This window comes from Phascolarctos cinereus, unplaced genomic scaffold, assembly GCF_003287225.1.
Source record: "Phascolarctos cinereus isolate Bilbo 61053 unplaced genomic scaffold, phaCin_HiC Scaffold_1;HRSCAF=81, whole genome shotgun sequence".
NCBI classification, from domain to species: Eukaryota; Metazoa; Chordata; class Mammalia; order Diprotodontia; family Phascolarctidae; genus Phascolarctos; species Phascolarctos cinereus.
The window spans coordinates 234,030,382-234,057,724 of record NW_027555514.1 but is presented as its reverse complement, the minus strand read 5'-3'; the positions used below and the strand labels follow the sequence as shown (position 1 = coordinate 234,057,724).

General features: G+C 40.1%; 1 protein-coding gene across 1 annotated transcript in view; it reads left to right on the top strand.

Moving 5' to 3' along the window:
* Positions 1 to 27,343, top strand: part of CPM (carboxypeptidase M) — a 78,614-nt gene that overhangs the window by 40,078 nt on the left and 11,193 nt on the right. The window contains 3 exon segments of the mRNA XM_020990226.2: positions 16,087 to 16,259; positions 23,416 to 23,600; positions 25,012 to 25,182. Of these exon segments, the coding sequence (XP_020845885.2) occupies positions 16,087 to 16,259; positions 23,416 to 23,600; positions 25,012 to 25,182 (529 nt within the window).

The following is a 27,343-nucleotide window of genomic DNA, read 5'->3' as shown; positions in this document are numbered from 1 at the left end:
TAGAAGCAAAGTAGTCAATGTATGCCTTGAAAAAGCAAAATCCTCTAACCCAACATGGGAGATTTGTCCTTTAAATAAAGGACGCTTAATGCTTTCTTGTGCTTATTGTCCAAACCACCTGGCTTCTTTTCCAGTTTGCCGGGATGGAACCTATTATAGAACAAACATCATTTCATCATTCTTTATCATTCCCAACCCAATCTTTTGCAATAGAATTGAAGGTGTCTCCCTATAAGTTGTCCCCCATTCCCTTTGCAATGTTTTAAGTATGTGGCAACCTACCGTGTTTTCTGTTCATCGGACTCAAGTGGGTCAATGTATACTGGCAACATCAATCATTCATGGGGAGGGGAAAGGTAGTTCCCAGTAATAAATGTAAACAAGGGGAAAAAAACTATTCTCCAGAATATAATACCCTACAAAATATACTGACTGTCAAGAAATGTTAAGTTGCAGGCATAGTCCAACACCTCTGACTTTGCAATAGGGTTGAATTGCTCTGATGTTATTTCCTGTCATGGTTTAACTCTTCCTTCCCCCCCTCAAAACAAACAAACAAAAAAAAGCCCAGGCTCTGTATAAACAGCACCTGTCCCTCATGACACAACCTACCTCAACTTGGTGAGTTTTTAGGTATGCAGCCTGTCAGGGTAGTCTTTATTGATGGGGTTCAGATACTAATTCCTCCAACTACATCAGGATATATCCCTATTCAGGAAAGCTGGAAGTTGCAATCCACAGTGGAAATGTTGACAAAGTTGCCATACTGTATCTTATCGGCTGGCATCATTGGTCTGGGCAAGAGAGAAGCATTTTTTAATCAAGATGACCATCTTCTCTGCTCCCCCCCCAGAAAAAAAGACTGCTTCAGCAAAGCTGTTGGAATGGTTACAAACATCAGATTGCAACCAACCTTCCTTTTCATTATCTAACCTTGGGTGAACATGGACCTCCTGAATCTCTATCTAATAGAAGACATATGTTTTTCCACTTAGCCCAGAATCCCCACTGGTTCAGAGGTAGCAGCCTGCTACTCAGAAGTTAACCCTTGGAACTCAAAATTCAAAAGCAAAACAAGTTACAGAATGCTTCCTCCCCCTCCCCTTCCGCCTCCTCCCCTCCCTCCCTCTTCCCTTCCTCCTCACCCTCCCTCTTCCCCTTTTCAGCAGCTTGCTACTACTCTCTGCTGTTTTTTTGTACCCCTTTAGATCAGCACTTCTTAGGAAATCCTGTCTGAGTCTCAGAAACTCCCCAGTCTGTTTTTGGGTAGAATTTTGAAGCCAGACAACAAACACTTGCTTGTCTTTCCTAGCTAGTATCAGTGTATTTGAATGAACAGGACTCGTGTTAAAAGTCCTCTTTACCCATGTACCTTGTCCTGGAGGTTTCCAGGAGCTGTGTACCAGTAATGGGAACCAAGAGAGAAGATAACATTCTCTCAAGCAGGTCCAGCAGTGTTGGAAGGCAAAGCAGCATACACATCATCGGAGATGCCTTCTTTTGGACATTGAGGGATCATCGGTAATCCCCAGTAAAATCCTGCCATTTCTCCTTCACTCACTCACTGCCCAAGCTGTCACTAGTTGTCCCAGATGTGGTTCCACATCTGGTCCAATAATCACTTAAAGCAGGAGCTCCATAACTGGGGTCTGTGGATAGATTTCAGGAGGACCCATGACTTGTCTGTGGGGAAAAAAATACATCTTTATTTTTACTGACCTCTAACTCAAATTTAGCATTTCCTTCACGAACCACAGTTGTATTAGGTTTCGCTGCACTGCCAAAGAAATCCATGATCCCAAATAAAGGTGAAGCCTGCCTGAATTAGAGCCTGAAGTTCATATAAACAACTCCTTTAATAAAAACATTTCCAATAAACCCCTCCCTCAAAACAGATAAAAGCCACTGCTCTCATAAAACAGTAAGGAAGTTCCCCAATATTTTAGGAACATGTCCCCAACAAAGCCTCAAAATTTTCATTATGTACTTCTTTTTTATTTAATATGTTTTATTTATTTTCCCATGATTACATGTTAAAACAGTTTTTTTAACATTTCGGGTTTTTTTTAAGTTTTGAGTTCCAAATTCTATCGTTCCTTCCCCTCCCCCCTTCTTGAGACAGTAAGCAATCAGATACACATGCAATCATGTAAAACATTTCCATATTAGTCATTTTGTACAAGAAGACTCAAATAAAAGAAAAAGAATGAAATAAAGTGAAAATAGCATGCTTTAGTCTGTATTGAATCAATATCAGTTCTTTCTCTGGAGACAGATAGTATGCTTCATCATTAGTCCTTTGGGATTGTCTTGGATCATTGTATTGCTGAGAATGGCCAAGTCATTCACAATTCTTCATCATACATTGTCACTTTTACTGTGTACAACATTCTCCTGGTTCTGTTCACTTCACTGTGCATCAATTCATGTAAATCCCTCCAGGTTTTTCTGAAATCATCCTATAGAGAGAGAGAGATCTGAAATCATTATATACTTCTTGCCAAAGGACCCACAGCTATGTGCATGTCGAATCAACCTGGGGACAACATTAACTCAAAGTGCCCCAGGTCAATTGCACAGAGCCTTTGCTAATAATGCCAGTGGTCATTAGTGGCATGGAAGTGTGGGGCTTAATTCAAGCAGCACCCAATTGCACTAACGTTCTAGCCCTCAGACACTACTTTAAGGTGTTAACTGATGACACCTAAATTACCAGCTTACCTATTAAAGATATTACTTGATAGTTCACTTTGTAATGAATAGAGCAGGGCCTTTTTAACCTTTTTTTGTGACATGGACCCCTTTGTGGTAAACCTATGTGTGGTAAAACCTATGGACCACTCCCTTCTCAGAATAATGTTTTTGATGCAGAAAATAAAATACATAGGGTTACAGAGGAAACCGATTATATTGAAATACAGGTGACAATTGTTTTAAGTTCACTGACCCCAGATTAAAAAATTATGAGAGAGAGAGAGAGAGAGAGAGAGAGAGAGAGAGAGAGAGAGAGAGAGAGAGAAATTGAATGCTTCCTAGAATTTACAGCAAGAAGGGACCTGAGAAAAAAGAGGAAGAGAACGAGAAAAGGGAAGAGGAAGGACAAGGAGAAGGAAAAAGGGAGAAACTTTTTTAAGGCTTTAAGGTTTCCAAAGCACTTTTCTTATTTAACATGGTGTATTTGCTCCTCACAACTGCCCGTAAAACAGGTCCTGTGATTACTTCTTTCTCACAACTGAGGAAATTCTGCCACTGAGAGGTTAAGTGATTTGCCTAGGTAGAACAAGGGTCTAAGGCATAATTTGAACTCAGGGCTTCTGGACTCCAAGCCCCCACTCTCTCCACTGCAACCTTTAGCTTACCTAAGTCATCTAGTCCAAACACCCTTATTTTACAGGTGAGGAAATTAAGGCCCAGAGAGGCAAAAGCATTTGCCCACAGTCACACAGATAGTAAATGGCAGAGCCAGCCTTGAGATCTCTATGCCCTGGCTCCAATCCATTGTTATTTGACCAGTTCATAATTGTGGGTCTGGGGTTTCAGTTTCAGAGCATATCTTAGAGGGTCATTGGTGAAAACAGAAAAGGAGGAAGAGGCCGTCACCTCAGATCCTGAGTCTTGTTGCCAACCACTCAGCCCTTTGAAGAACATGGCCTTGGATTTTGTGTGTCTGAAACCCTGTTGCAGAAAGTTAAGCTCGTCAATATGTTTTAAAATGAAATTTTTTTAAAGTCCTAACAGATATACAATTTTCGTTGTTGTTCCACATACCCTGAACATGCCATAGCTGTTTGCATGGCATCTGATGGTGGTGCCACTGGGGCCTCATGAAATAACAGGAGATTCTCAATGTCTTTGGTTAAGTCTATAATTTTTATAACTATGATCTTCTTGAGGCACCAGGTAGTGCAGTAGATAGAGCACTTAGCCTGGTGTCAGGAAGACCTCACTCAGTTCATATTTCTCCCTCAGATACTCATTAGCTGTGTGACCCCTGAACAAGTTACTCTAATTGCTGTCTGCCTCAATTTCCTTAACTGTATTGCTGTTCAGTCGTATCGGACCCTTGGTAACCCCATTTGGGGTTTTCTTGGCAAAGATACTGGAGTCGTTTGCCATTTCCTTCTCCAGCTCGTTTTACAGATGAAGAAACTGAGGCAAACATGGTTAAGTGATTTGCCCAAGGTCACACAGCTAGTAAGTGTCTCAGGCCAGATTTGAACTCCGTAAGAAGTGTGTTCCTGACTCCTGGTCCGGCTCTCTATCTACCTTGCCACCTAGGTGCCAATTCCTTAATCATAAAATTTTTTTTAGTAATTTATTTTGATTTATCAACAGTCACTTGCATATGCTTTTGAATTTAAAATTTTTTCCCCCTTCCTCCCCACCACCCTCCCCAAGACAGCACACAATCTGATATAGGCTATACATTTACATTCCTATTAAACATATTTTCACATTAGTGAAGTTGTAAGTAAAACTTAAAACCAATAGGAGGAACCATCAGAAAGAGGAAACAAAACTTAACAGAAGAGGGAAAAAAATAGCAATTCAACTTCCATAGTTCTTTCTTTCGATGTGGATAGCATTTTTCATCACGAGGCCTCTGGAGATGTCTTAGATCCTTGTATTGCTGAGAAGGGATAAGTTTATCAATACTTAATTGTAAAATGTTCCCATAATAATAGCACCCACCTACAGAGTTGTGAAGATCAAATGAGATAATATTAATAAAAGCGCTTAGCACAGTTCCTGACACATGGTAGGCACTATATAAATGCTTATTCTGTTCCCTCCCCCATCTAGCTCTTTGACTTCTTTTCCTTGAGTTATATGTGTTAGGGGTGGGTAGGACACTGTGTGCTAATTTGCTTGTCTACACTGAAAAATGAAAAACTGGGTGATGAGATCAATTAGAAATCCATGGTTTGAGTTTACAAAGGCTTTCACATCCGTTATCTCATTTCACCTACAAAACAACCCTTTGAGGTTAGCAAGGCAAGATAATGAAGCTAAGTACCTTCCTTGTTCAGGATCACATTGGAACTATCCACATTGAAATTGTCCAAGCCAAGGCTCTAAAGCAGGCCTTTTTGCTGTTGTGGACCTAGTTTAATAATAATGTTTTTAAATGCATAAAATAAAACATATGGGATTACAAAGAAAACCAATTATGTTGAAATAGTTATCAAAATTTTTTTTTAAAGAACCCTGTGTTATAAGAGGGTAGCTAGATGGTACAGTGCATACAGCACCAGGCCTGGGATGAGGAAGGCTCATCTTCCTGGGTTCAAATCCAGCCTCAGACACTTTCTAGCTGTGTGACCCTGGGCAAGTCATTTAACCCAGTTTGTCTCAGTTTCCTCATCTGTAAAATGAGCTACAGAAGGAAATGGCAAACCACTCCAGTGTCTTTGCCACGAAAACCCCAAATGGCATTAAGATGAGTCAGACGCAACTGAAACAACTGTACAACAACAAAATATTACAAGAACTCCTTTTCCAAATTCAGGTCTTTTGACTCTATCAGACAATATTGCGAAAATGAAAATAAACCCATATGTGTATACATATTTTTCTACTCTTCCTTAAAACAGTGATGGAACAGATACTTAGAAGCTCTGGCTTCTTCACTGTGTTTTCATGATACCGTTGCCATGGTTCCCTTGCTCCTTCTTTGAACCAGTCAATCATGATTCATGTCATGTAACCCAGAGGTGTCAAACCTCCAGAGTCTGGCCAGAAGCAGATTAAAATGTAATTGGGAAATATTTAACAAAAATTAATTTAAAAATGCAATAGAACACAAATGACGTTAGCATGTGGTTTTCTAAGTCAATATCTACAAGGTTTAGTGGCAACGGTTTCTATTTGAGTTTGCACTGCTGTAACCTATGGCCAGATGGCACATTCCACCATGTCAGTCCCCAGGTCTCCATTTGATTTCCACATCTACCTAACCAATCCTCAGCTCTCTCCCGAATTTCAGTCCCACATCTCAAATTGCCTGCTGGCTATTCTACAGATCATCTTTAACTCAACCAATTGAAGTCATCTTTTCTCCAGAATCTTAACTTGCTCCTCCTACTTCCTCCTTCTGTTCTACCATTTTCCCAGTCACCCAAGTTCAAAATCTAGGGGCCCTTCCTGACTCCTCACCCTCATTCATGCTCTGAAGCCACTCCTTTGACGATGGTCATCCATTCTGTGTCCTCCACTTCTCTTGAATTCCATCTTCTCGTCTTTTTTCCTATTCTCTTGCCTAGGCTACTGCCACATCTCCTCCCTTTTTGACTGTCTTCCACTTGGCTATCCCTATTGCTTCCAAGATAAAATCCAGACTCTTGTTAGGAACCCTTCGCAGTCCGGCTCTGACCTAACTAAACTGATTATACATTATTCCCTTTCACAAGGGCAGCTAGGTGAATAGAAGGCTGGACCCAGAGTTAGGAAGACCTGAGTGTAAATCCATCCTCAAACACTTACTAGCTGCATGACCCTGAGCAAGTCACTTAACCCTGTTTGCCTCAGTTTCCTCACCTGTAAAATGAGCTGAAGAAGGAAATGGCAAACCGCTCCAGTATCTTTGTCAAGAAAACCCCAAATGAGGTCATGAAGAGTCAGACACAACTGAAATCACTGAACCCCTCCTTCACAAGCTTCACACTCTGACCAAACTGGCATACTTGGCGGTCCTCAGGACACAACAATGCATCTCTTAGCTATATCCCTTTGCACAGACTATCCTCCATGCTTATAAAAATCTCTCTCCTCCTGGAACCCCTATGTCCTTTCATGCTCAATTAGCATTCCACTTCCTTTGAATTTTCTTCTGATTGCTTTCCTTCCACTCCCTTCCTCCATCAAAAATACTCCGTATTATCTCATGTGTTTGTGTGCATGTATATGTATAGGTATGTGTGTATATATATATATATGTATATATATATATATATATATATATATATATATGTACATACACTACACACATATTTTATATGCATATATATGTATTGGATAGATACACATGTGTCTATCCATATATATTGTATATATATATATATATATATGTATCCATATATGTTATATTATATATGTATATCCATATGTGTATATGTATGTATGTATATATACTGTGTGTATGTGTATATATGTGTGTATATGTTTATATATATATGTGTGTGTGTATATGTGTAGATAGATACATAGATAGACAGATATACACACGCTGTACTCACTTATCTGTGAATGTGTTATAACTCCGTAATAGAATGTAAGCTTATTAAGGATAGGAACTGCTTTGTTTGTGTCCCCAACACTTACAGAGGGTACTACATGCATCAGGTGCTTAATAAATGCTTGTCAGTTGATTACTTACTACTTTTGTGACCTCGTACAAATTTCTTTCCCTACCTTGACTTCAGTTTGCATATGTATAAAATGAGATATTATGAGTAAATGACCCATCTCCAAAATCCCTTGACTCTCCTATCATTCTTAAGATTGCTTTACTCTACAAAAGAAGAGTTTTTTTTAAAAAGGCAAGAAAAAAAGTTGAAAATGGCTTGGATTACCAAGAGATGGGATTGTACTTTAGTTACTTTTCTTGCTTACAACCCTAGGGAGAGAGGAGTTGGCTGTAAGGTAAGAGGGACATAATCATAGCCACAAACATTCTTTCTACATTCCTCTAAAAAAATTAGCATTTCTGTATTAAGCCAGCTGAGCAATGGGGTTACAGAATGGGTGCATTTCAGGTGATAGTATTTTGTAAATGGGTTCATTCACCTCTTAGCTACCCATGTTGGACAGATACCGCAATCTACAGATAGGAAGCAGTAGAAAATTGGAGAGGAGAAAAGAGGGGGTTAGCCTATGTAAGTTACCCCTTAACAGCATTGTGCTAGTTAACTACCGTTTCTGAAGTGACCGTTACATGCTGTTGTCCTGTTCATTACTGGAGGGTGTCATTTTCTTTGGCCCGTGTCAAAGGGACTGAACGCCCAAAATTGGCCATCATCCTACTTGGGAAATTTGTGCTGTCTTTAGGGGTCTTTCCCCCTCCCTTCTCGTTCTGATGACTTAATGTTTAACCCTGATAAGGGTTACCTAGAGTTGAATACTCTCTGATCTCCAGATAATAGCTTACTGGTGCTACCCTCAAAGTAGTTTGCTAGTGGAAGTTTTTGGAGAATTGAGGCCATTCACAGTATAGAAGAGACAATATTTTACCTAGTCAGAATGCCCGTTACATTGGGCCCTCTCTTGCCTCTTCTCCTGCTTTCTGCTGCATCCTCTTATGTTTGTTTGTCATGGGATCCCCCATATTGGTAGCTAAATGATGGAAAAGCCCACTTAAAAAAGCACTGTCACCTGAGAAGCTACCCTCTTTTGAAAGCAAGGAGGACAAATAATTTCTGAGATCAGACTTGAAAGATGAAACTTATACTTCCTTTCTCAAACATGAAGGCAATGAGGTGTGGATAGGGTTTTTTCCCCAGTTAATTTGGGCCCTGGTTTGCATACGAACATCCTCTGTCAAAGACAGAGAATGCCTTTGGGGTCGGACAAGGGATCATTACTCTGTTTTGCTGCCGGGGATGCATTTCTCTTCAGTGAATTTCTCCAGACTGTCTTCCCTACTATAAGAAGTCTACCCCTCTGCCCTGAAATCAGAGGTATCCCCTACCTTGTGAGTTCTCAAAGCATCTGAAAATCACCCGTACTTAACTCTGTCCTACACATCTCTCCACCCCAACCTCCTCTCTTCTTGTAATAGGCCTTTGTCTGGATTCCTTTCTTATTCCTTGCCTGCTCTGTTGAGGGAAAGGAAAGGAAATTTTGAAAATGGAATTATGGGGAAGGGGAGTAGGCTATGAATCCGAATTGTAAAGTGGCAGGGCCAGAAAGGATCAATGATCCTCACCACCACCATACCCACCTAACAACATTCCTAATAAGAAGACACACGTCCCTGAGGCAGGTTATTCCATTTTAGGCTCTTACCCTTTTATTGACCCCAAATCTGCCTCTATAATTTCTGTTCATTGAACTAACCTAGTTCTGTCCTCTGAAATCAAGTAAAACAAATCTAAGTCCCTCTTCTGTGTGATAGATATTTGAAGATAGTTACCATGACTCTTCTCGTTCCCCACCCCCATCCCCAAAGGAGTCTTATTATCTCCAGGGTAAACATCCTCTTAGGGTATGAGTTCTAGTTCCCTCATCATATTGATCAATATGTCCATCAACAAGAATTTTTTAAGCACCTACTAGATGTCAGAAGGCAACTAGATGGCACAGTGGATAGAGTGCTGGGCCTGGAGTCAGGAAGACTTGAGTTCAAATCCAGCCTCAGATACTTACTGTGTGACCCTGGGCAAGTCACTTATCCCTGTTTGCCTCAGTTTCCTCATCTATAAAGTGAGCTGGAAAGGGAAACAGCAAACTGCTGTAGTATCTCTGCCAAGAAAATATCAAATGGGGTCACCCAGGGTCAGACACAACAAACAAGAGCAACAAAGATGTCAGATGCTGTGCTGTATGCTGCTTTATACTGTACGCCTTAACAAAACTGTCCCTTGTCTTCAGTTCTACTGGAGAAAATAACGTGCACGTCTAAGTAAATAAAAAAACATAATACACCATAAATAAAAATAAAATGGCCCCACGGGCAGCGGGATCTAGCCACAGGAGAATCATAAAGGCTTCCTGTAGGCAAGAACACTGGAGCTGACCTTTGAAGGGAGCTAGGGATTCTAAGGAGCAGAGATCAAATAGAAAAGGAGGTCCAAAAGCTCACTGAAGAAAATACTTCCTTAAAAATTAGAACGGAGTAATTGGAAGCTAGTGACTTTATGAGAAATCAAGATACTGTAAAATAAAACCGAAAGAATGAAAAAATAGAAGGAACAGAGATAATGGAAGGAATGCCCTCCAGCATGGGCATCAGCCTATGCAAAGCCATGGAGTCAGGAGATGGGATGTCATCCCAAAGCGTCTTTCGGTGATAGCCACTTGTCTTTTACCCAGGAATTATTTCAGGACAATTCTCCTTTCTTATTATTTAATGATTACTCAGGTTAGCCGGGAGAATCAAGGCAGAGTAACAATCAGGGACAGGACATGGACTGAGTGAATGAGTGCCCTCCTTCCTGCCTTCCTCCCCCCACCCTCAAATCTTTCAAAGTTTGGCAGCAAAACAGCAAACTCCTCGTGATTTTTACACGGTCTTGCCAGTTTGTAGACACTCCGCTGGGGTTGATCATCTAAAGAGTTTGAGAGACATTTACAAGAACACACAGGATGAGAAAGGTGTTACTGGGTCACAATACTCATTGGCAGAGAAAAGGCTTACAGGGTGGAGATCATGGAGCAGTTGAGGAGCTGGAATACTGCCAGTTGAAGTATGTGGGGAAGGTAGCCACATACTACCTTCCCCTCGTACTTCCTCCAAACACTTCTTCCTGTTTAGCACCAAAAATATTAAGTTGAATGTAGGAGGAAAAAATAGCCAAACTGTACTGACTTTTAGATAAATAATTTCTTGGAAAAATATCCTAGTTTATGCTCATTCTTGTAATTTTATATGATCCTCCAGGGCATTAGATATTTATTCTGGGCAAAGTGCCCAATTTTACTTAAACTGTTGATTCAGTTCCTAAAATTACTTTGCGTGGTGTGTGTGTGTGTGTGTGTGTGTGTGTGTGTGTGTGTTCATTTTGTGTTAATCACCTCCAGGCTATGGTTACTAAACATCCTAAATCTGTGGGATTAGCAGGACTTTTTTTTTAAGCATTTTTCATAGAATTTGAGTCAGAGACTATAATATAATCCTTTTTAGAATATGCTCATCGAGTGGTCATCTAGCTTTTACTTTGAAACCTCCAATGAGGGAGATCCCCCTGCCTCCTGGGACTATCTATACAAGTCAAGTCAACAAGCATTTATTAAGTACCAGGCACTGTACTGTGTATTGGAGGTACAAAAAGAGGCAAAAGATAGCCCCTGCCCTTGAGGAGTTTATAGTCTATGGAGACATGCCAACAACTATGGACAAACAAGACACAGAGAGAGGGTGAGCGGCAGAGAATCAACAGAATAAAAATACTAGCTAAAGGGGGAAATCAAGAAGAGCATTCTTTAGAAAGCAGGATTTTAGCTGGGACTTTATGGAGGCCACATAGAAGAGAGGAGGAGGTAGAGAGTCCAAGCATGATGGACAACCCATATAAATACCAGGAGTCAGGAGATGGAATAGATGAGGAAAAGAAGAGACCAGTGTCTCAATTTCATCACACCTGGAAGGGGGGCCCATTTTTGGATAGCTTTAATTGGCAACAATATTTTTCTTAACTTTTTCCCATTATTCTTAGCTCTGCCTCCTCAGCCAGGCAAAACCAGACTAGCAGGTACATTTAAGAGCCTAAGTTCATGCAGACCCTTCCTTGAAGACAGCTGCCTGTCATGTTCTCCTCCCCACCCTGTCTTCCCTTTTTCTGCCTACAGATCAACTGAGCCTTCTACGGCATGACCTCAAGGGCCTTTACCATCCTGGTGTTGCCCACTGGACCTTCTTCAACTTATCCACATCCTTCCTGATAAGTGCTGCCCAGTTCTGTTCAGCATCTTCAAAAATCTTTTGAATAAAGTAATAGGTTTAGTTTTTCCACTTTGACAACCTGGTTTCCCTAAGTTAAAAGAACAGAATCAGGGCCAGTTTGCTTCAATTATTGCATTTTCAGGAAGACTTTTCCTTGGAATAAATAGCACCCATAAGCTGTTCATTTATACTTTGTGGCCAGCCTGTAATTCAAAGCTCATTTTTGTGGTACCCTAGGGTGACAGATTGGTTCTTCCAAAGACCAGAACAGCATTTCAAAAATCTGAGGACTTGGGGCAGCTAGTGGTGCAGTGGATAGAGCACCAGCCCTGAAGTCAGGAGGATCTGAGTTCAAATCCAGCCTCAGACACATAATACTTACTAGCTATATGACTCTGGGCAAGTCACTTAACCCCAATTACCTCACTAAAGAAAAAAATCTGATGACTTCTTTTATACACACTTCCAAATGCGTTGTATTTTTTTTTTAATTTTTAATTTTAGGAAATTTGTGGGACTATAGATTTAGAGCTGGAAAGGACTTTAGAGGCCATCTAATTTAACCTTCTCATTTTACAGATGAAGAAACTGAGGCCCAGAGGGGATAAATGATTTGCCCAAGGTCACAAAGATAGTCAGCATCAGACCCAGGACTTGACCTCAGATCCTCCGACTCTACCTCCTGTATTCTCTCCAGTCCACCCTGACGCTTCTTTTCTTTATAGGACTGTTGCATGTGTTTGCCTCTCTGGCAGATGCCAACCCCTTTGCCTGAATTGAGCGAAAACTAATTGCATATTTACTTTATTCTTTGAGGTTACTTAATACACAGTACCTTTACTATATACTTTGCGGTTACATGACAATACATTTACATTTAGGAAAGGCAACTCCGTGAGGGCATTTGTATCCCCAGAACCTCACATAGAGCCTGATACATAGTAGGTGCTTAATAAATGCTTGTTGATTGATTCATTCTGGGAATTTCAAAAAATAAATTGCCAGCTACTCTATCCAGGTTCTTTTATCAGTCGTTCAGTGAGAGCTTCTTAACCTACAGCTGTATTATGACTATATTTATTTTTCACTCAGTAGAACTTAATCATGTGTATTTTGAGTATTCAAAACATAATAATGTGGTTAGACATTTAATGGCATTTTTATGAATCTCAACTTGATTTTGGACCCTGACTTATCATATTGAGCTTAATTTTTTAAAAAAAGTTGATTCTTTTTTTTTTGTACCACAGTCATTTTGCACTATTCCCCAACCATATAGAACCCTCTCTTGTATCAAAGAAAACCAGTTAAGTAAAGCCAACCAAAAACGCAGGATCTTCATCTGTTAATAATGCAACATTCCCCAGAGTTCACACTTCACTCTCCCAAGAGAGGTCTTCCCTGGGTACCACTCCTCTGAAGGGTTACCTTCCTCTATTAGAATGTAAGTTCCTTGAGGGCAAATACTTAGAATACTTAGCTTCCCCACATACTCCCCAACTCTAACTCCTCTGAGCCTCAAGTTCCTTATCTGAAAATGAGAGTTGAATTAAATGGCCTTTAAGGTCCGTTCTAGCCCTAAATCTATGGTACTACTATGAATTTCCTCAAATGAATATTTTAGAAAACACAACCCACATAGTAGTATGTATGAAAGAAGTCCTCAGATTTTTGAAATGCTGTTCTGGTCTCCAATCCATCAGTCATCAAAAGCAGATGGTGCCGGGGCAAATAGATAGTGCAGTGGATATAACACTGGACCTAGAGTCAGGAGGACTTGAGCTCAAATTCAGCCTCAGATAGTTATTTCATGACCCTGGGCAAGTCACTTAACTCCACTGGCTAGCCAAAAAAAAAAAAACAACATTTTAAGCTTCTAACCCTCTGTGAGCATTTTGAGTTGGATGGAAAATACTTTGGTGTCATTACAAACATTAGAGAAATCCAAATTTGGATTCTAAAATCACTTTCCTTCTTTGTAACCCAACACAATGTTGGTACTCACCTGCTAATCTGAGTTATACCTTATTGTACCTTATACTTGGCTTTAAAAATGCAAGTTTCTAGAAATTTAGCATGGTATTCAGGTGGTTCCTATCTTATACACACACACACACACACACACACACACACACACACACACACACACACACACACACACACACACACACACACACACACTCTTTTCTCCTTTCTATTTCCCAACCAAAAAATGTCCCCAAACATTTTTTTTCCAGTAGAAATTACTTGAATGTGAGCTGTTGAGGTCTAGAATGCCCCAAATAGCTGTTGCCTCAGAATAGACAGTTAAAATGGAATCATTTATCTTTTTTCTGATGTTGATGTATTTTCCTTAATTGATCCTTTTGTTTGTGGAAACAAAAAGCAAATTATTGGCAAGAGGCTTTCTTAAGAGCATTGGGGGTTGGGGTCTGGGCAAAATCAGACACAAAATAATTTAAGTGGAATTTTATTACATTATTCCATCAAACCTAAATTAACGCCCTATTCTGATCCTTCCTCATGGCGTGGAGAATTCCCTGGGTTCTCATAGGCTATTTCAGAGGGGCATAAACTCTGGTGTGCTTGCTTACCTAAGGACCAGTCCTACTAAGCTTAGAGTGATTTATCACCCCATTGGCAGTATGATGTGGCATTTTTCAGGTCCTGTAACTGTCATAGATGGACCACCATCTGCATTGGTAGAGAATGCACAAGCTCAGGAAAATCACTGATGTAACTGACGTGAAATATTCACCTCAAAACTAGATGGCTTGGAGCCTAAAAAGGGAAAACCAGAAGAAGGGTTCTGTTGCTTTTGTCCCACCTTACTTTCATAACAACCAGTTTATATGGTCTCCTTTGTCATTCTAGAATAGGGATTCATAACTGCAGCCCATGAACTTAAGATTTTTAAAAATTTTATAACTCAATAAAATTTATTTCCTTTATAAGCCTATGTATTTCATTTTGTGCATTTAAAACCATTGTTTTGAGAAGGGGCCCATATATTTCGCTGAACTACTAGATGGGTCCGTAAAACAATCAAACAAAAAGAATGGTTGCGCCCCTGGACCTCACCAGTCTCTCGTTTGTCTGGGTGTCTCTTTTTGCTGAGACAGTCCTCATAGAAAACCTTATTAAATATCAAATTATTGGGGAGATCCAGGTTTTTTCCCTTCTGATATCCTCATTCTCTACTAGGTTAAGCCAGCATCTGAAGGACATTGCTGATAATGAGTCTGGATTAACTTTCTTCTCAGTCTTGTTTAGATTCAACTCAAGTGGGGAGGCCCATTGTTTTCTACTCAGACTGGGGCTTCAGGGTTCCCCCTCAGAGTAGATCCTTTGTCTAGATTGCCCAAGGCTGGGAGCCAGAGTGATCAGAGTCATGTCCCCAGCCCCTCATTGGGATAGGCCCACCTCTGTTATAGCATTCATTCTTCTCACTAATTGTTAACCAATCAGAGTTGATTGTCACCCTCAGGAACACCACTCTTCTAAGGGCATATAAGCCCTGAGTGGATTTCATGAGAGGTCTTTGGCATTCAAGAGTTCCACTGACCCCTTTTTATTAATTATCCACTGGCATAATTAATAAAGTGACTAATTACCCAGAAACTCTCTGGAACTTTCATATGTCATAGCCTTTTGGCAGTACCTGGCTTTATTACTCTGTCCTCAAAATGTCCCTGACACTGGCCTCCTTGCTCAGACAAAACACTTCATCTTTCATCTCCAGGCATTTTTTCTAGCTGTCTTCCACACCTGGGATGCTCTCCCTTACCTCCAACCCTTTGCTTCCCAGGCTTCCTTCCAAGTCCCAATTTAAATCTCACCTACTATAGGAAGCCTTTCCCATTCCCTCTTCATTCTAGTGCCTTTCTTCTCTTAATTATATCTTATTTATCTTGTATATAGCTTGTTTGTCCATAGTAATGTGCATGTTTTCATCTCTGTCCCTCTGTCTGGCTGGCTGGCTCTGTCTCTGTCTCTCTCTGTCTCTTTCTCTCTATGTCTCGATAGATAGATAGATAGATAGATAGATAGATAGATAGATAGATAGATAGATAGATAGACAGACAGACAGACAGACAGACACAGACAGACAGACAGACAGATAGATAGATAGATAGATAGATAGATAGATAGATAGATAGATAGATGGATGGATGGATATAGATATAGATGAACTTCTCAAGGGCAGGGACTGTCTTTTGCCCTTTTTTTTGTACCCCCAACACTTAGCACAATGCCTGGAACACAGTAGGCACTTAATAAATGCTTATGAGTGACTGAATGGGTTAAATTTATAAACTTCCACACTGCCATTAATTGATTCTGATGACACACTTGAAAATTCTTGGCAGTATTTTGCCCATTTGGTCTTGTGTTTCATGAAGAAGAAAATCCATGTTCCTGGGTGGTACTCTGTCTCTTGGAATTTTGGGGATGGTTTCATTCAACTCAGCTTTTTTTCTTTGTAGTCTGTAGGACGGGAGTTACTCCTCCATCTGATAGACCACTTGGTTAAGAATGATGGAAAGGACCCTGAAATCACCCGCCTGATTAATAACACTCGGATACACATCATGCCTACTATGAATCCAGATGGATTTGAATCTGTCGAAATACCCGACTGTTATTTCTCAAATGGCAGGTAAAGGTGGGCTGGTTTCTCTGTGTACATCAGAAATTCTTTCCCTGGGGTCTATACACCTGTTGGAGGAGGGGAGGAAGTTCATTAACTTGGAAGGGGGAAAAAATTCTTATTTTCACTCACCTCTACTGAAATTGAACATTTCCTTCTTTTTTAAATTTCTCCTAATACATTATTTTAAGAAGTCCACAGGCTTTTTGAGATTGACAAAGGAATAAAGGGCACAGTTTAAAAAAAATCACTTGCTTTCTCCCTTGTGAGTGTGTGTGTTGTGTGTGTGTGTGTGTGTGTGTGTATGTGTGCACAGAGCAGAAAGAGAGAGAGAGAGGAATGATCATCCCAAATCTTAGATTATCCTAGCTGCACACATGACTGTGTGTACTTGTGTGCTTGGGGTATATGTACTCCATTCATTACATATTCAGAATGGAGTCACTTAAATCAAACATGCTCCTGTGATACCCCAATGCAATCAAATCCCTGGCATGCCTACGGCATTATCAATAAGCCTAACGACTCCTGTGGGCAGAGCAGCTGACTCTGGTGTGTTGAATATCAGGATGACTCAGAGGAAAAGGGTGATGGGAGGAAAGTATTAGATTTGGTGTGAGGGGACCTGATTTCAAAGTCTTAGACACTGCTAGTTTCTGAGCAGCCGTAAGCAAATCAATGAACCTTTCTGGCCTACTCTGTTAGAGAGGACATTGATATCTAAGGTTTCTTTCAGATCTAAATCCATGATCTTAAGTTCTTGGGTGTTTGTGTTTCCTATCCTTTATTGGCTTTGCTGCAGGGGAGTGGTGTTTCCTACCCAGCACTGCTTCATTTAACCAGTGATTCAAAAAAATAAATAAATAAAAACTTGGAAAGGAGAATTGATAGGATGCTGGGACATAGTTCTAAAGTGGGAAGGCATGGCAGCAGCCATCTAGTCTAACTCCATCATTTTATAGTTAAGGAAACAGTCCTAAAGAAGTTATTGTTGGGGCAGCTAGGTGGTGCAGTGAATAGAGAGCTCTGGCCTTAGAGTCAGGAGGACCTCAGGGACCTCAGTTCAAATCCAGCCTCAGATACATACTAGCTGTGTGATCCTGGGCAAGTCACTTAACCCTGATGGCCCCACCGAAAAACAAACAAAAAGTTATTATTGTTGTTTGTCCATCGTTGTCAAAGAGGACCATGACATCAGGGAGGTGATACCATGACATGCAAGTGAATTAGATTTAAGTGAGGCAGGGCTGTGCAAAGTCTTCAGCTTCACTTTCTCCTCTAGAGCCATCTGGGTCCAGTGGCAAGGTAGAGATCAGCATGACTGGAGATGGCCCTGGATGCAGTGGGAGACCTTGGTCTTTTTAAGCTAAGGTCTTTAACGAGTCTCAGTTTGACGGAGGCAATGCCCATTCCGTGATTAAGACTAGGCAAGAAATGACGCAGAGAATGCACTCAATTATGTAGCCAAAAAAAAAAAAAAAGCAATCTGGGAGGGGAAGACCCTCAAGGGATTTTGGCCAAAACAGAAACAATTGCAAATGACTCACCCAAGGTCACACAGACAGCAAATGGCACAGCAGGATTTGACAGGTCCCATGACTTCCAAGTTCAGTGTTGTTTCTCCCACACAATGCTTACTGTGAATAGCCAAGGAGAGAGTCAGGCAGGCAATCAGGAGAGGAAAGGGGACAGGACAAGGACAGGCTATGAAAACCTAACACCTGAGGGTTTGCTGTGGAGGGAAGAATAAGGATCATTAAAGAGAGAAGTAGAGGTTGAGGTAGTCATTTGAAACCCAAACTTTATTTTTGCTGATGAATTAATATTTTTCTACTCATAGCAGGGTTAAGAAACAGGACATTTACATTCAGAATTCTCTTGGTGACCATTTCAGTACAGGTTTTTAGTGCATGGATGCCGACAACCCAGTATCCAAGACTTTTAAATACAAAACCTTTTCACTGGCTGTCCCCCATGTGTGGAATATTCTACATCCTTGTTATCTGCTTCTTGGCTTCCCTAGCTTGCTTCAAGTCGTAGTTGAAAACCCATCTTCTACTGAAAGCCTTTCCTGATCCGCCTTAATGCTACTGCTGCCTTGCCTCTGATGATAGTGTCTTTATCCTGTATGAATCTTGTTTGTTCAACAGGAAAACAAGCAGGGAAAAGAAAAATAGATTACAAGAGGGAGATTATGGTTGGGGAAGGAATAATCACAAGCAAAACAAACTTTTACTTTGAGGGGGATGGTCAAAAGAGAAGGATAAAAGTGTAAAAATTAAATCAAGATTTGGGTTTGGTGAAGAAAGGAGGGACAAACTAGGGTAGGGTTAGAAATAGACCCCTTGAGTCATAGATTTCTAATGTAGATCAGTATATTTTCTCTTTCTCTACCACTTTCTTCTTTGTCAAGAAGGGGCCTGGAGGAAAAGAAAAAAAACTGTAAGAGAATATGACGGAGGGAAACATACAATTAACAATCATAACAGTGTAGGGGCAGCTAGATGGTTCAGTGGTTACAGCACTTGGATTCAAGAAGACCTGAGTTCAAATCTGGTCTCAGACACTTGACACTTATTAACTATGTGACCCTGGGCAAATCACTTCACCCCATTGCCTTGACAAAAAAAAAAAAACATAATAGTGACTATAAATGAAATGAACTGACCCATAAAATAGAGGAGGGTGCAGAATGGCTTGGAAGGCAAAATCCAACAATTAAAGATTCAAGCATAGTTTGAGTTAAAATAGTGATTAAAAGAGATAAGCAGGAAAACTACATTATGCTTAAAGTAACCATAGATAATGAAATAATGTTGACTTAATCTATGTTTACTGAATGGCATAGCATCTAAGTTCTTGAAGGACAAGTTAATCAAATTATAGAGAGGAATCAACTGTAAAACTCTAATAGTTGAGGGGCAGCTAGGTGGCGCAGTGGATAAAGCACCAGCCCTGAAGTCAGGAGAACCTGAGTTCAAATCCAGCCTCAGACTAAAACACTTGACACTTACTAGCTGTGTGACCCTGGGCAAGTCACTTAACCCCAATTGCCTAAAAAAAAAAAGTGGTAGATTTCACTTAAAAAAAAACTCTAACAGTTGAAACTCCTTAGAACTAGAACAATTTAACAAAAATGATAAACAAGAAATTTAAGGACATCAATGTTATTTTAGAAAATTTAGATGGGGTAGATCTTTGAAGTAAAATGAGAATAGAAAGGAATACATACTAGTGGTGTATATGTATATATACGTGTATATATATATATATACACATATACATATATATATACACATATACATACATACTAGTGGTGTATATGTATATATACGTGTATATATATATATACACATATACATATATATACACATATACATACATACATACATATATATACATATATATATATATATATACATATATATATATACATATATATATATACTAGTGGTCCATGGCACCTTTACAAAAATTAACCATGTACTAGAACTAGGATATTAAAAGTTCATAAGCAAATATAGAAAAACAGAAATACTAAACACATTTTTTCTGACTACAACAAAATAAAAATTATAATCAGTAATGGACATTTGAGGAAAGAGTTCAGACTTAATGGAAACTAAATAGTTTAAGCCTCGAGAAGCTGTGGGTCAAAGAACAAATCATAGAAACAGTAGATAATTTCAATAAAGAGAAGGAAAACAATGAGACAGCATACCAAAACTTTTGGAATGCATCCAAAGCGGTCCTTAAAGGAAAATCTATCTCTCTAAACACTTTCATTAATAAAAGAGAGTGTATTAAAAGATCAGTGTATTAGACATGCAAGTGAAGAACCAGAAAATCAACAAATTTAGAAAAAACACACAAACACAATAGACATTCTGTACTCAGGTAATATTAAAAATCAAAAAGACTGACTTTGATAAGTAAAATGAGGTGCTTTTTAAAAAAAACAACACCAAAATAGATAATCCATTAGCTAATCTGATTAAAGACACAAGGAAAATAAAATAAACAATATCAGAAATGCAAAAGGAGAACTCACAATAAATGAAGAAGAAATAAAGAAAATAATAAGGAAATACTGTGCCAAATTACATGTGAGCAAAAATAACAAATAAAATGGATGAATATTTTAAAATATAAAACATCCACATTATCAGAATAAGAAATTAAGTGTTTAAATAATTAAATCATTAAAAAACTGAAATTGGATAAGCCATAAATAAACTTCCAAAGGAAAATAAACCCAGGCCAGGTGGTTTTAAAAGTGAATTCTTTCAAACTTTCAAAGGAAAATTAACTCCACTTTTGTATACTTTGTTGGCAAGAATTGGGAAAGATGGCATCATTATTTGAGACTGATATAGTCCAATACCTAAAACAGGGAAAGAAAAATCAGAAGGAAAACTAAAAATTAATGTCTCTAATAAATATTGATGGAAATATTGAATTATTAGCAGACTATAGTAACATTAAAAATCATACACTATAACTGCATTGTATTAATACTAGGAATTCAGGGATGGTTCAATACTAAGAAACATAAGATCAGGTTATGTATTTTTTTCTTAATGTGGTAAACAATGTCTGGGGCAACTAGATGATGCCCAAAAGAGTGCCAGACCTGGAGTCAGAAAGACTAATCTTCCTGAGTTCAAATCTGACCTCAGACACTTACTAGCTGTAGGACCCTGGGCAAGTCACTTAACCCTGTTTGCCTCAGTTTCCTCATCTGTAAAACGAACTGGAGAAGGAAATAGCAAATCACTCCAATTCATGAGCCAAGAAAACTCCAAATGAGGTCATGAAGAGTTGGACACAACTGAAATGACTAAACAATAACAAGAAAACCCAACGACGTCTAAACCGAGAGCTAGCATGATCTGACAACTTTGTTCTAAGAGCACTGAGAAATTCAGTGGCTTGTGTAGTGTCCCAAAGCCTGTTGCTTCCTCTCTGCCTCGCTCTCCATGAATGTATTAAAAGTATTTTAAAAATAATTTTAACATTCATTTTTACAAATTTTGAGTTCCCAATGCTTTCTCCAGCCCTTCCCCCACCCATTGAGAAGGCAAGCCATGTAATATCAATTATACATGTTAAATTATACAAGACAGAATATTACTTAATTACTTAATTTTTCATTAATTATTTAATTAATTAAACGCTTACATTACTTAAATGCTATTGCCAGCTGAGAAAACCTTTCTTGATAGCCAGACTCTCATCATTAATATCAAATAAGAGATAAAACGAGTTGACTCATGCTTACCGAAGAGTCTTAGTCATGCAGGAGATCGAGAGCAGAGCTCAAGATTCCATCTTGATGGCATGGTCTTCTCAATGGATCTTTTTGTGGATGACTTTCTACAGTTTCTATAGAGCCCTGGAACACTGAAGATCCCTCTTGATGGTGCTGGTAACCACTCAGAAGACCCAGGAAGAAGATCTAATCATCCATCCAGCAAAAATTAGGTGGATGAAGAATACTCATTATAGTTTATGACATGTAGGTAGTTAGATGGACAGCTTATAGAACTCAACAATTAGTACATCTCTCTTAGACAAATAGTGTAGCTGGACAATGAGTTAGACCCAGAACTAAACAAGAAGAAGAAAATAGTAAGTTTGATTGCCTTTGAGAAATGGCAAAGCTCCTTCAATGACTCCCAAGCTTCTCCCAGAAACAAAGGCCTTTCTTTTTTAAACCATCACGCCTTGATTGTGATTGTATAGATTATGGTCATTTACAGTCTCTAAAGAATTAAAAATGGATGTCACACAAAAGGCAATGGATAGGCCCATGGTAGTTATGAACAGAATGTGACACATAGCAGATACTGAACTATGAAGAGCTAAGAGTCAAGGATGCCCTCAAAGAAATATTTGGGTGGAAGAGATGGGCGGATCACATGGTAAGAATGAAAGATCACAAGCAGGCAACCTTTGTGCTCCCTGGTATTACTCATGATGTCAAGAGAAATCTAGAAAGGCAGCTAGCATGTTGCAAAAGACCTCCATTGCAAACTGATGGGACCATTTCAATAAGTTACAAAAGATGGGTAGGCTGTAATTTTCAGCGTTGTCAAGAATATCCACATTGATGAGATCAGAAATCCATTTGTGTCGATCAACAATCCTTTAGTAAGCACCTACAATGTTCCAGGCTTTGTGCTGAGTGCTAAGGATACACAGAAAGACAAAAACATAGTTCTCAAAAAGCTTACATTTCTAATGGGGGGGTGGGGGTGGAGCTACCTATACATATATACTATGAGATAGATACATATGGGTATGTGTATATATACATATACATGACATGTGACATAGGTAGGTCTATTATATGTGTGTATAACATATATACAGAGTAAATAAGTAGAACAGAACCTTGGGAGTTGAGGCATTAGGAATGGGAGGGGTGGGGAGAGGAACAGGGGGACCAAGAAGGGTTTCTTGCAGAAAGGGAGATTTGAGTTGAGTCTTGAAGGAAGTCAGGAAAGCCAAGAGGGAGAGATGAGGAGGGGGAGAATCCTAAGCACGGGAGTCAGCCAGTGAAAAGGCAGAGATTAAGGAGATGGGAGTCTCACGTGATGGAATGTCTGGAGAATAGCAAAAACGTGAGTGTTACTGGATCCTAGAATATGAGGTGGGAGGAGTAAAAGGTAAGACCTGAAAGGTAGGAAAGGACCTGATAAAGGGTCTTAAAAGCCAATCTGAAGGTTTTATATAAAAATATCTGGTAATACTAGGCAGCCTTTGGAGTTTATTGAGTAAAGGAGGAGCAGGGTAGAGTGACTTGGTAAGACATGTGCTTTAGGAAATCACTCTAATAGCTAACTAAGTGAAGGATGGACTGGAATGGGAGGAGATTTGAAGCTGGGATACTAACCAGCAGGTTATTGTGTGTGAGTATTTAAGTCTTTGGTTCCACAGTCACTATTTCATCTCATCCTCCCTACAATGCTATGGGGTAGACCCGATAGGGAAGTGAGGCTCTGAAACTAGGTTCACCCAGTCTACGGTCACTGTTAGAGCTAGGACTATGACTCATAGGCTTGACCCCTTTACAATGTCACTCCGCGTGTCATAACAATTTTTAATACGTAGAAATGTGTTCTATAACTCAGAGAAGTCTTTGTTATATTTTCTTTTCAAGGTTCAACAAAAATGAATACGATCTGAACAGGAATTTCCCTGATGGTTTTGAAAATAATTCTGAGGCAATACAGCCTGAAACTCAAGCAGTAAAGAATTGGCTGAAATCTGAGACATTCATCCTCTCTGCTAACTTACATGGCGGAGCCCTGGTGGCCAGTTACCCATTTGATAATGGTGTCCCAGGTAAGGAACTGGCCCACTCCTTCCCCTATCTCTCTTCACAGAGTAACCAAGTGTTCACTGAAGCTGCAGAAGGGGGGACTATATCCACTCATTGCCTCCAAAAGGGAGGCGAAATCTCCTATTTTGAAGTAAACTCCCAAGAATGGGTATCAGTTTACAGCCCATGAAAAGGCAATGTGACCAAAGTAACATTCAGTGCTATGTTACCCAAGACACAGATTAATGAAAGTACTTGGAGAGAGATTCGGCCAATACCTAGAAGAGGGATGGATAGATTGCTAAGTGGATGTGGTGTCCAACAGATTCATCTTGGCCCCTTGAATTTTCCATGAACTCTTTTGAAGATACTTCTCTGTAAACCTCCTTCTTATATGGCTGAGCTGTGTTTACATTATGTATCGTTTTGTAATTGACAGAAGACAGGCTCACTTGGTTGGCGTAGCCAAAGGGGAACCCAAAGGGCAGGGGAGGGAAAAAGCAGGACACCTTCTCAGCCTCTAAAGGGCAGGAGATAAAAGAGGAGAGGGAAGATAAATGGGCTCCTCATCACCAGAATTCTCATACTGCCTGGTATACCTTGGCTCCATACATATATGTTCAGCTTCTGCTTGGATTGTTTCCAGAGGAACCTTCAAGGCTCTTCTATAGATTCCCTGTAACCCTAATGCCCTAAACAATGGATCTCAAAACCCAGCAGGGCTGCTCATAGCCTCTTGAAGAAATGTTATACAGCCTTCCCATTGATTAGTTTTTGTTAAGGAGAAACAAAGATCCAGGTAATTGTAATGCCATAAAACTTAAACAGGAAATTCGAGTTTGAAGCTACCTGTGCTAGACAACATGTTGCTTTAAAAAAATAAAAAATAAAAAAACCTTTTGGTTTTTTTTTTCCCTTGAAAGCAGAAAAACTCTTGTGGCTTTGGACTGGACCCTAAATCCAAAGCTTTTGTCAAACTCTGGCCTTGACTGGGTGGCAAAGTAGTTAAAACCCAACATAATAAAAGGCCAACTGTTAACCTTGTCTTCCCACTTGCTCAAAATTTTCTGACTCAGCATAGAGGCAATGAGTTCCCTGGAGTGAGGTGTAGGCAGACAGGGTTCTCCAGGCTTTAGGAATTTCATTTAGCTCTTGCCTTACCCTGCACAGGGAATGCTTAGCTGCCCCTAGAGCTTATTCACAGTGAATAAACAGGACAGCAATGTGATTTATGAATCTAGTCCCATTCCTGGTCTGGTCATAGGTTTATCTTGGGGGTTTTTTTGCCTTATCTGAAGATAGCACACCCATTAACATCACTCTGTGCATGGTATGATTACATTGCCACCCGGCGATTTGTCAGAGTTCTGTTATAGTCTTCCTCAGCTTAAGTTGGAATTTACTGCTATGTATGTGTCTGCCTTGCATTTACAGAGACTGGAACAAAACGGGGCCATAGCATAACCCCAGACAATGACGTGTTCGAGTATCTTGCATATACCTACTCTTCAAGGAATCCTGAAATGAGAGTAGGAAACTTTTGTAAAAATAGTGTGAATTTCCGCAATGGTATAACAAATGGGTACACATGGTACCCACTCAAAGGTTAGTTTTTCTCTGTTTCTACTGGATTCTTTTCTTGTCTCTTTAATCCAAAAGTGATATGTTCATCTCTCTGAGCAGTTATCCAAAGACCCCCCTGTCCTTCCAAACTGCTGACAATCCCTTGCTAACAAAGTGGAGATGATTTTGTATTTGACATAGATAATAACATGTTTCCTATCATCAGAGACCCAGGAAGAAATGTGAAAATGGAACATCCCATGGGCACAGTGTCCCAGGACCCTATGGGAAAAGCCCCTTCCCCTAAAGGTGTGATTGTCCAAATAGCAGCCTAGATGTTGCTTCTTTCAAATTCAAGGTGCCCATGGGCCAGAATACAGCCCTCGCTAGCCATTTTTCCTAGCTCTCTCCCCATTCAGTTGTTCAGCTGTGGGAAGGACGGAGAGCAGGCACACAAGCTGGTAATTTTTGTAGCAGGATAGCTTTGGGCCAGCCCCATGAAAGAAGGTAAAACAAGCAGACAGTACGATTGATAGCTCAGCCAGATAAATATGTGTCTTGAGCACATCTCTCTATGAGTTTCACCTCCTTCGCTCCCTCTGTTTCCAGGCTTCTGTCACCTTCCTCCCCACTGTTGATACAAACTTTTCTCCTTACACCTAGAAGAGAAATATTCTCTGGCCCCAAAGCAAGCTTGCTGTCTCTCTCTTGTGTATAAGAACAAACCCATATTGCGTGGGATTAGTTGGAAACACAGTGACACACAACAGTAATTCTGGGACTCATTCCCATGTGTGTGTCTCCATAGGCTGCGTGTCTTTAGCACTGATGAATGGACAGTTTGGCACGAAGTGTGTTGTATTCAAACGTTTGAAGGGCTAGAATGTGGGAAGGAGGGATTACATTTGTCCCACCTAGCCACAAAAGGCGGAACCAAGAGTACGCAGTGGAAGTTACAGGGTAGATCTCAGTCAACAGAAAGGTTTCCTATCCAGTAGTACCATCTATAAATCAGAGCTAGCACCGTTCCAGCACAAACCTTGTCTGGAGGATTGTTAGAAGTCATTCATTCTTCAGGTAGCATTTAGATTAGTCCAGGGGAGGTTCTGAAACCTTTTGCATCATGAACCCCTTTGGCATTCTGGTGAAGCCTACAGAAAGATGCATGTTTTTAAATGCATAAAATACAAAGGAAACAAATTATACTGAAATGAGGTTATAATTTTTCCCCATCCAAATTCTGGCATCTACCCACAGAACCCTTAGAGGATCCGGGGGCCCCATATTAAAAACCCCTGAACTAGATGATACCTAATGTATGTACTTTCCAACCCTTCTAGGATTCTAAGGTAAGATCAGATAAAACAATGTACTTTAAATTTACAATCCTCTTAAAAAATACATGCTGGAATGAGAGACAAAGGAGGATCAGATTGACCATCCTCAATGTCCAGAGCAGTAGGGAACCCCCAGCTCAATTTGCATCAATAACAGGCCAGCTTGTGCCTTGCTTTTCTCTCAGAAGGCTACTCTGTGATGATTGACCCAGAGATGTCCCAGAAAGTTGAGTCTTCCTTACAAAAGAGCAGGTGTGCCTTTTTTTTTTTGCCAGCACTTCAGGAAGCCCTGTTGTAAAAGAACCCAACAACGAATCATTTTGTTAAGGGAGGAATCCTTTTGTAATGGGAATTTTGTAACATGGGGGCAATTGTGGGCATGTTTCAGTAGCCTGGTCTAAGAGCCATAGCAGAGTATTTCTGTTGCCCCTAGATACTGCGTTGTCAGGTCTTGTCTCTGTACACTAATTGGCGGGGCGTATGGGGTGTTCAGGGAAGACCAGCACCTCTGGTGTGAAGGCTTACCAAGCCCTTTTCAGGGCTGCTCATCCACCTTTGGTATCCACCTGTCACCCAACTCTCACCTGTGGCTCCAAGAAGGTGTAGCATGTGCAGCAGCCACACCCCCAAGTTGAACCACGAGGTTAACCAACAGGCTTCAAACCCATCAGTGAGTAAAGGGGATGTCTATCCCAAGCATGTGAAGACTTCCTCCATGGGAAAGGGCAGATGAGAACAATTTGTTCTAACAGCTATGAAGGAGGTTGGAGCAGGCTCGATGGAGCGCTTAGAGCTTGGTCAGACATCAAAGATGCCAAGGTCATATACTGCATCCCAAGCCATCACCAGTCATCTTGGCTTCTGTC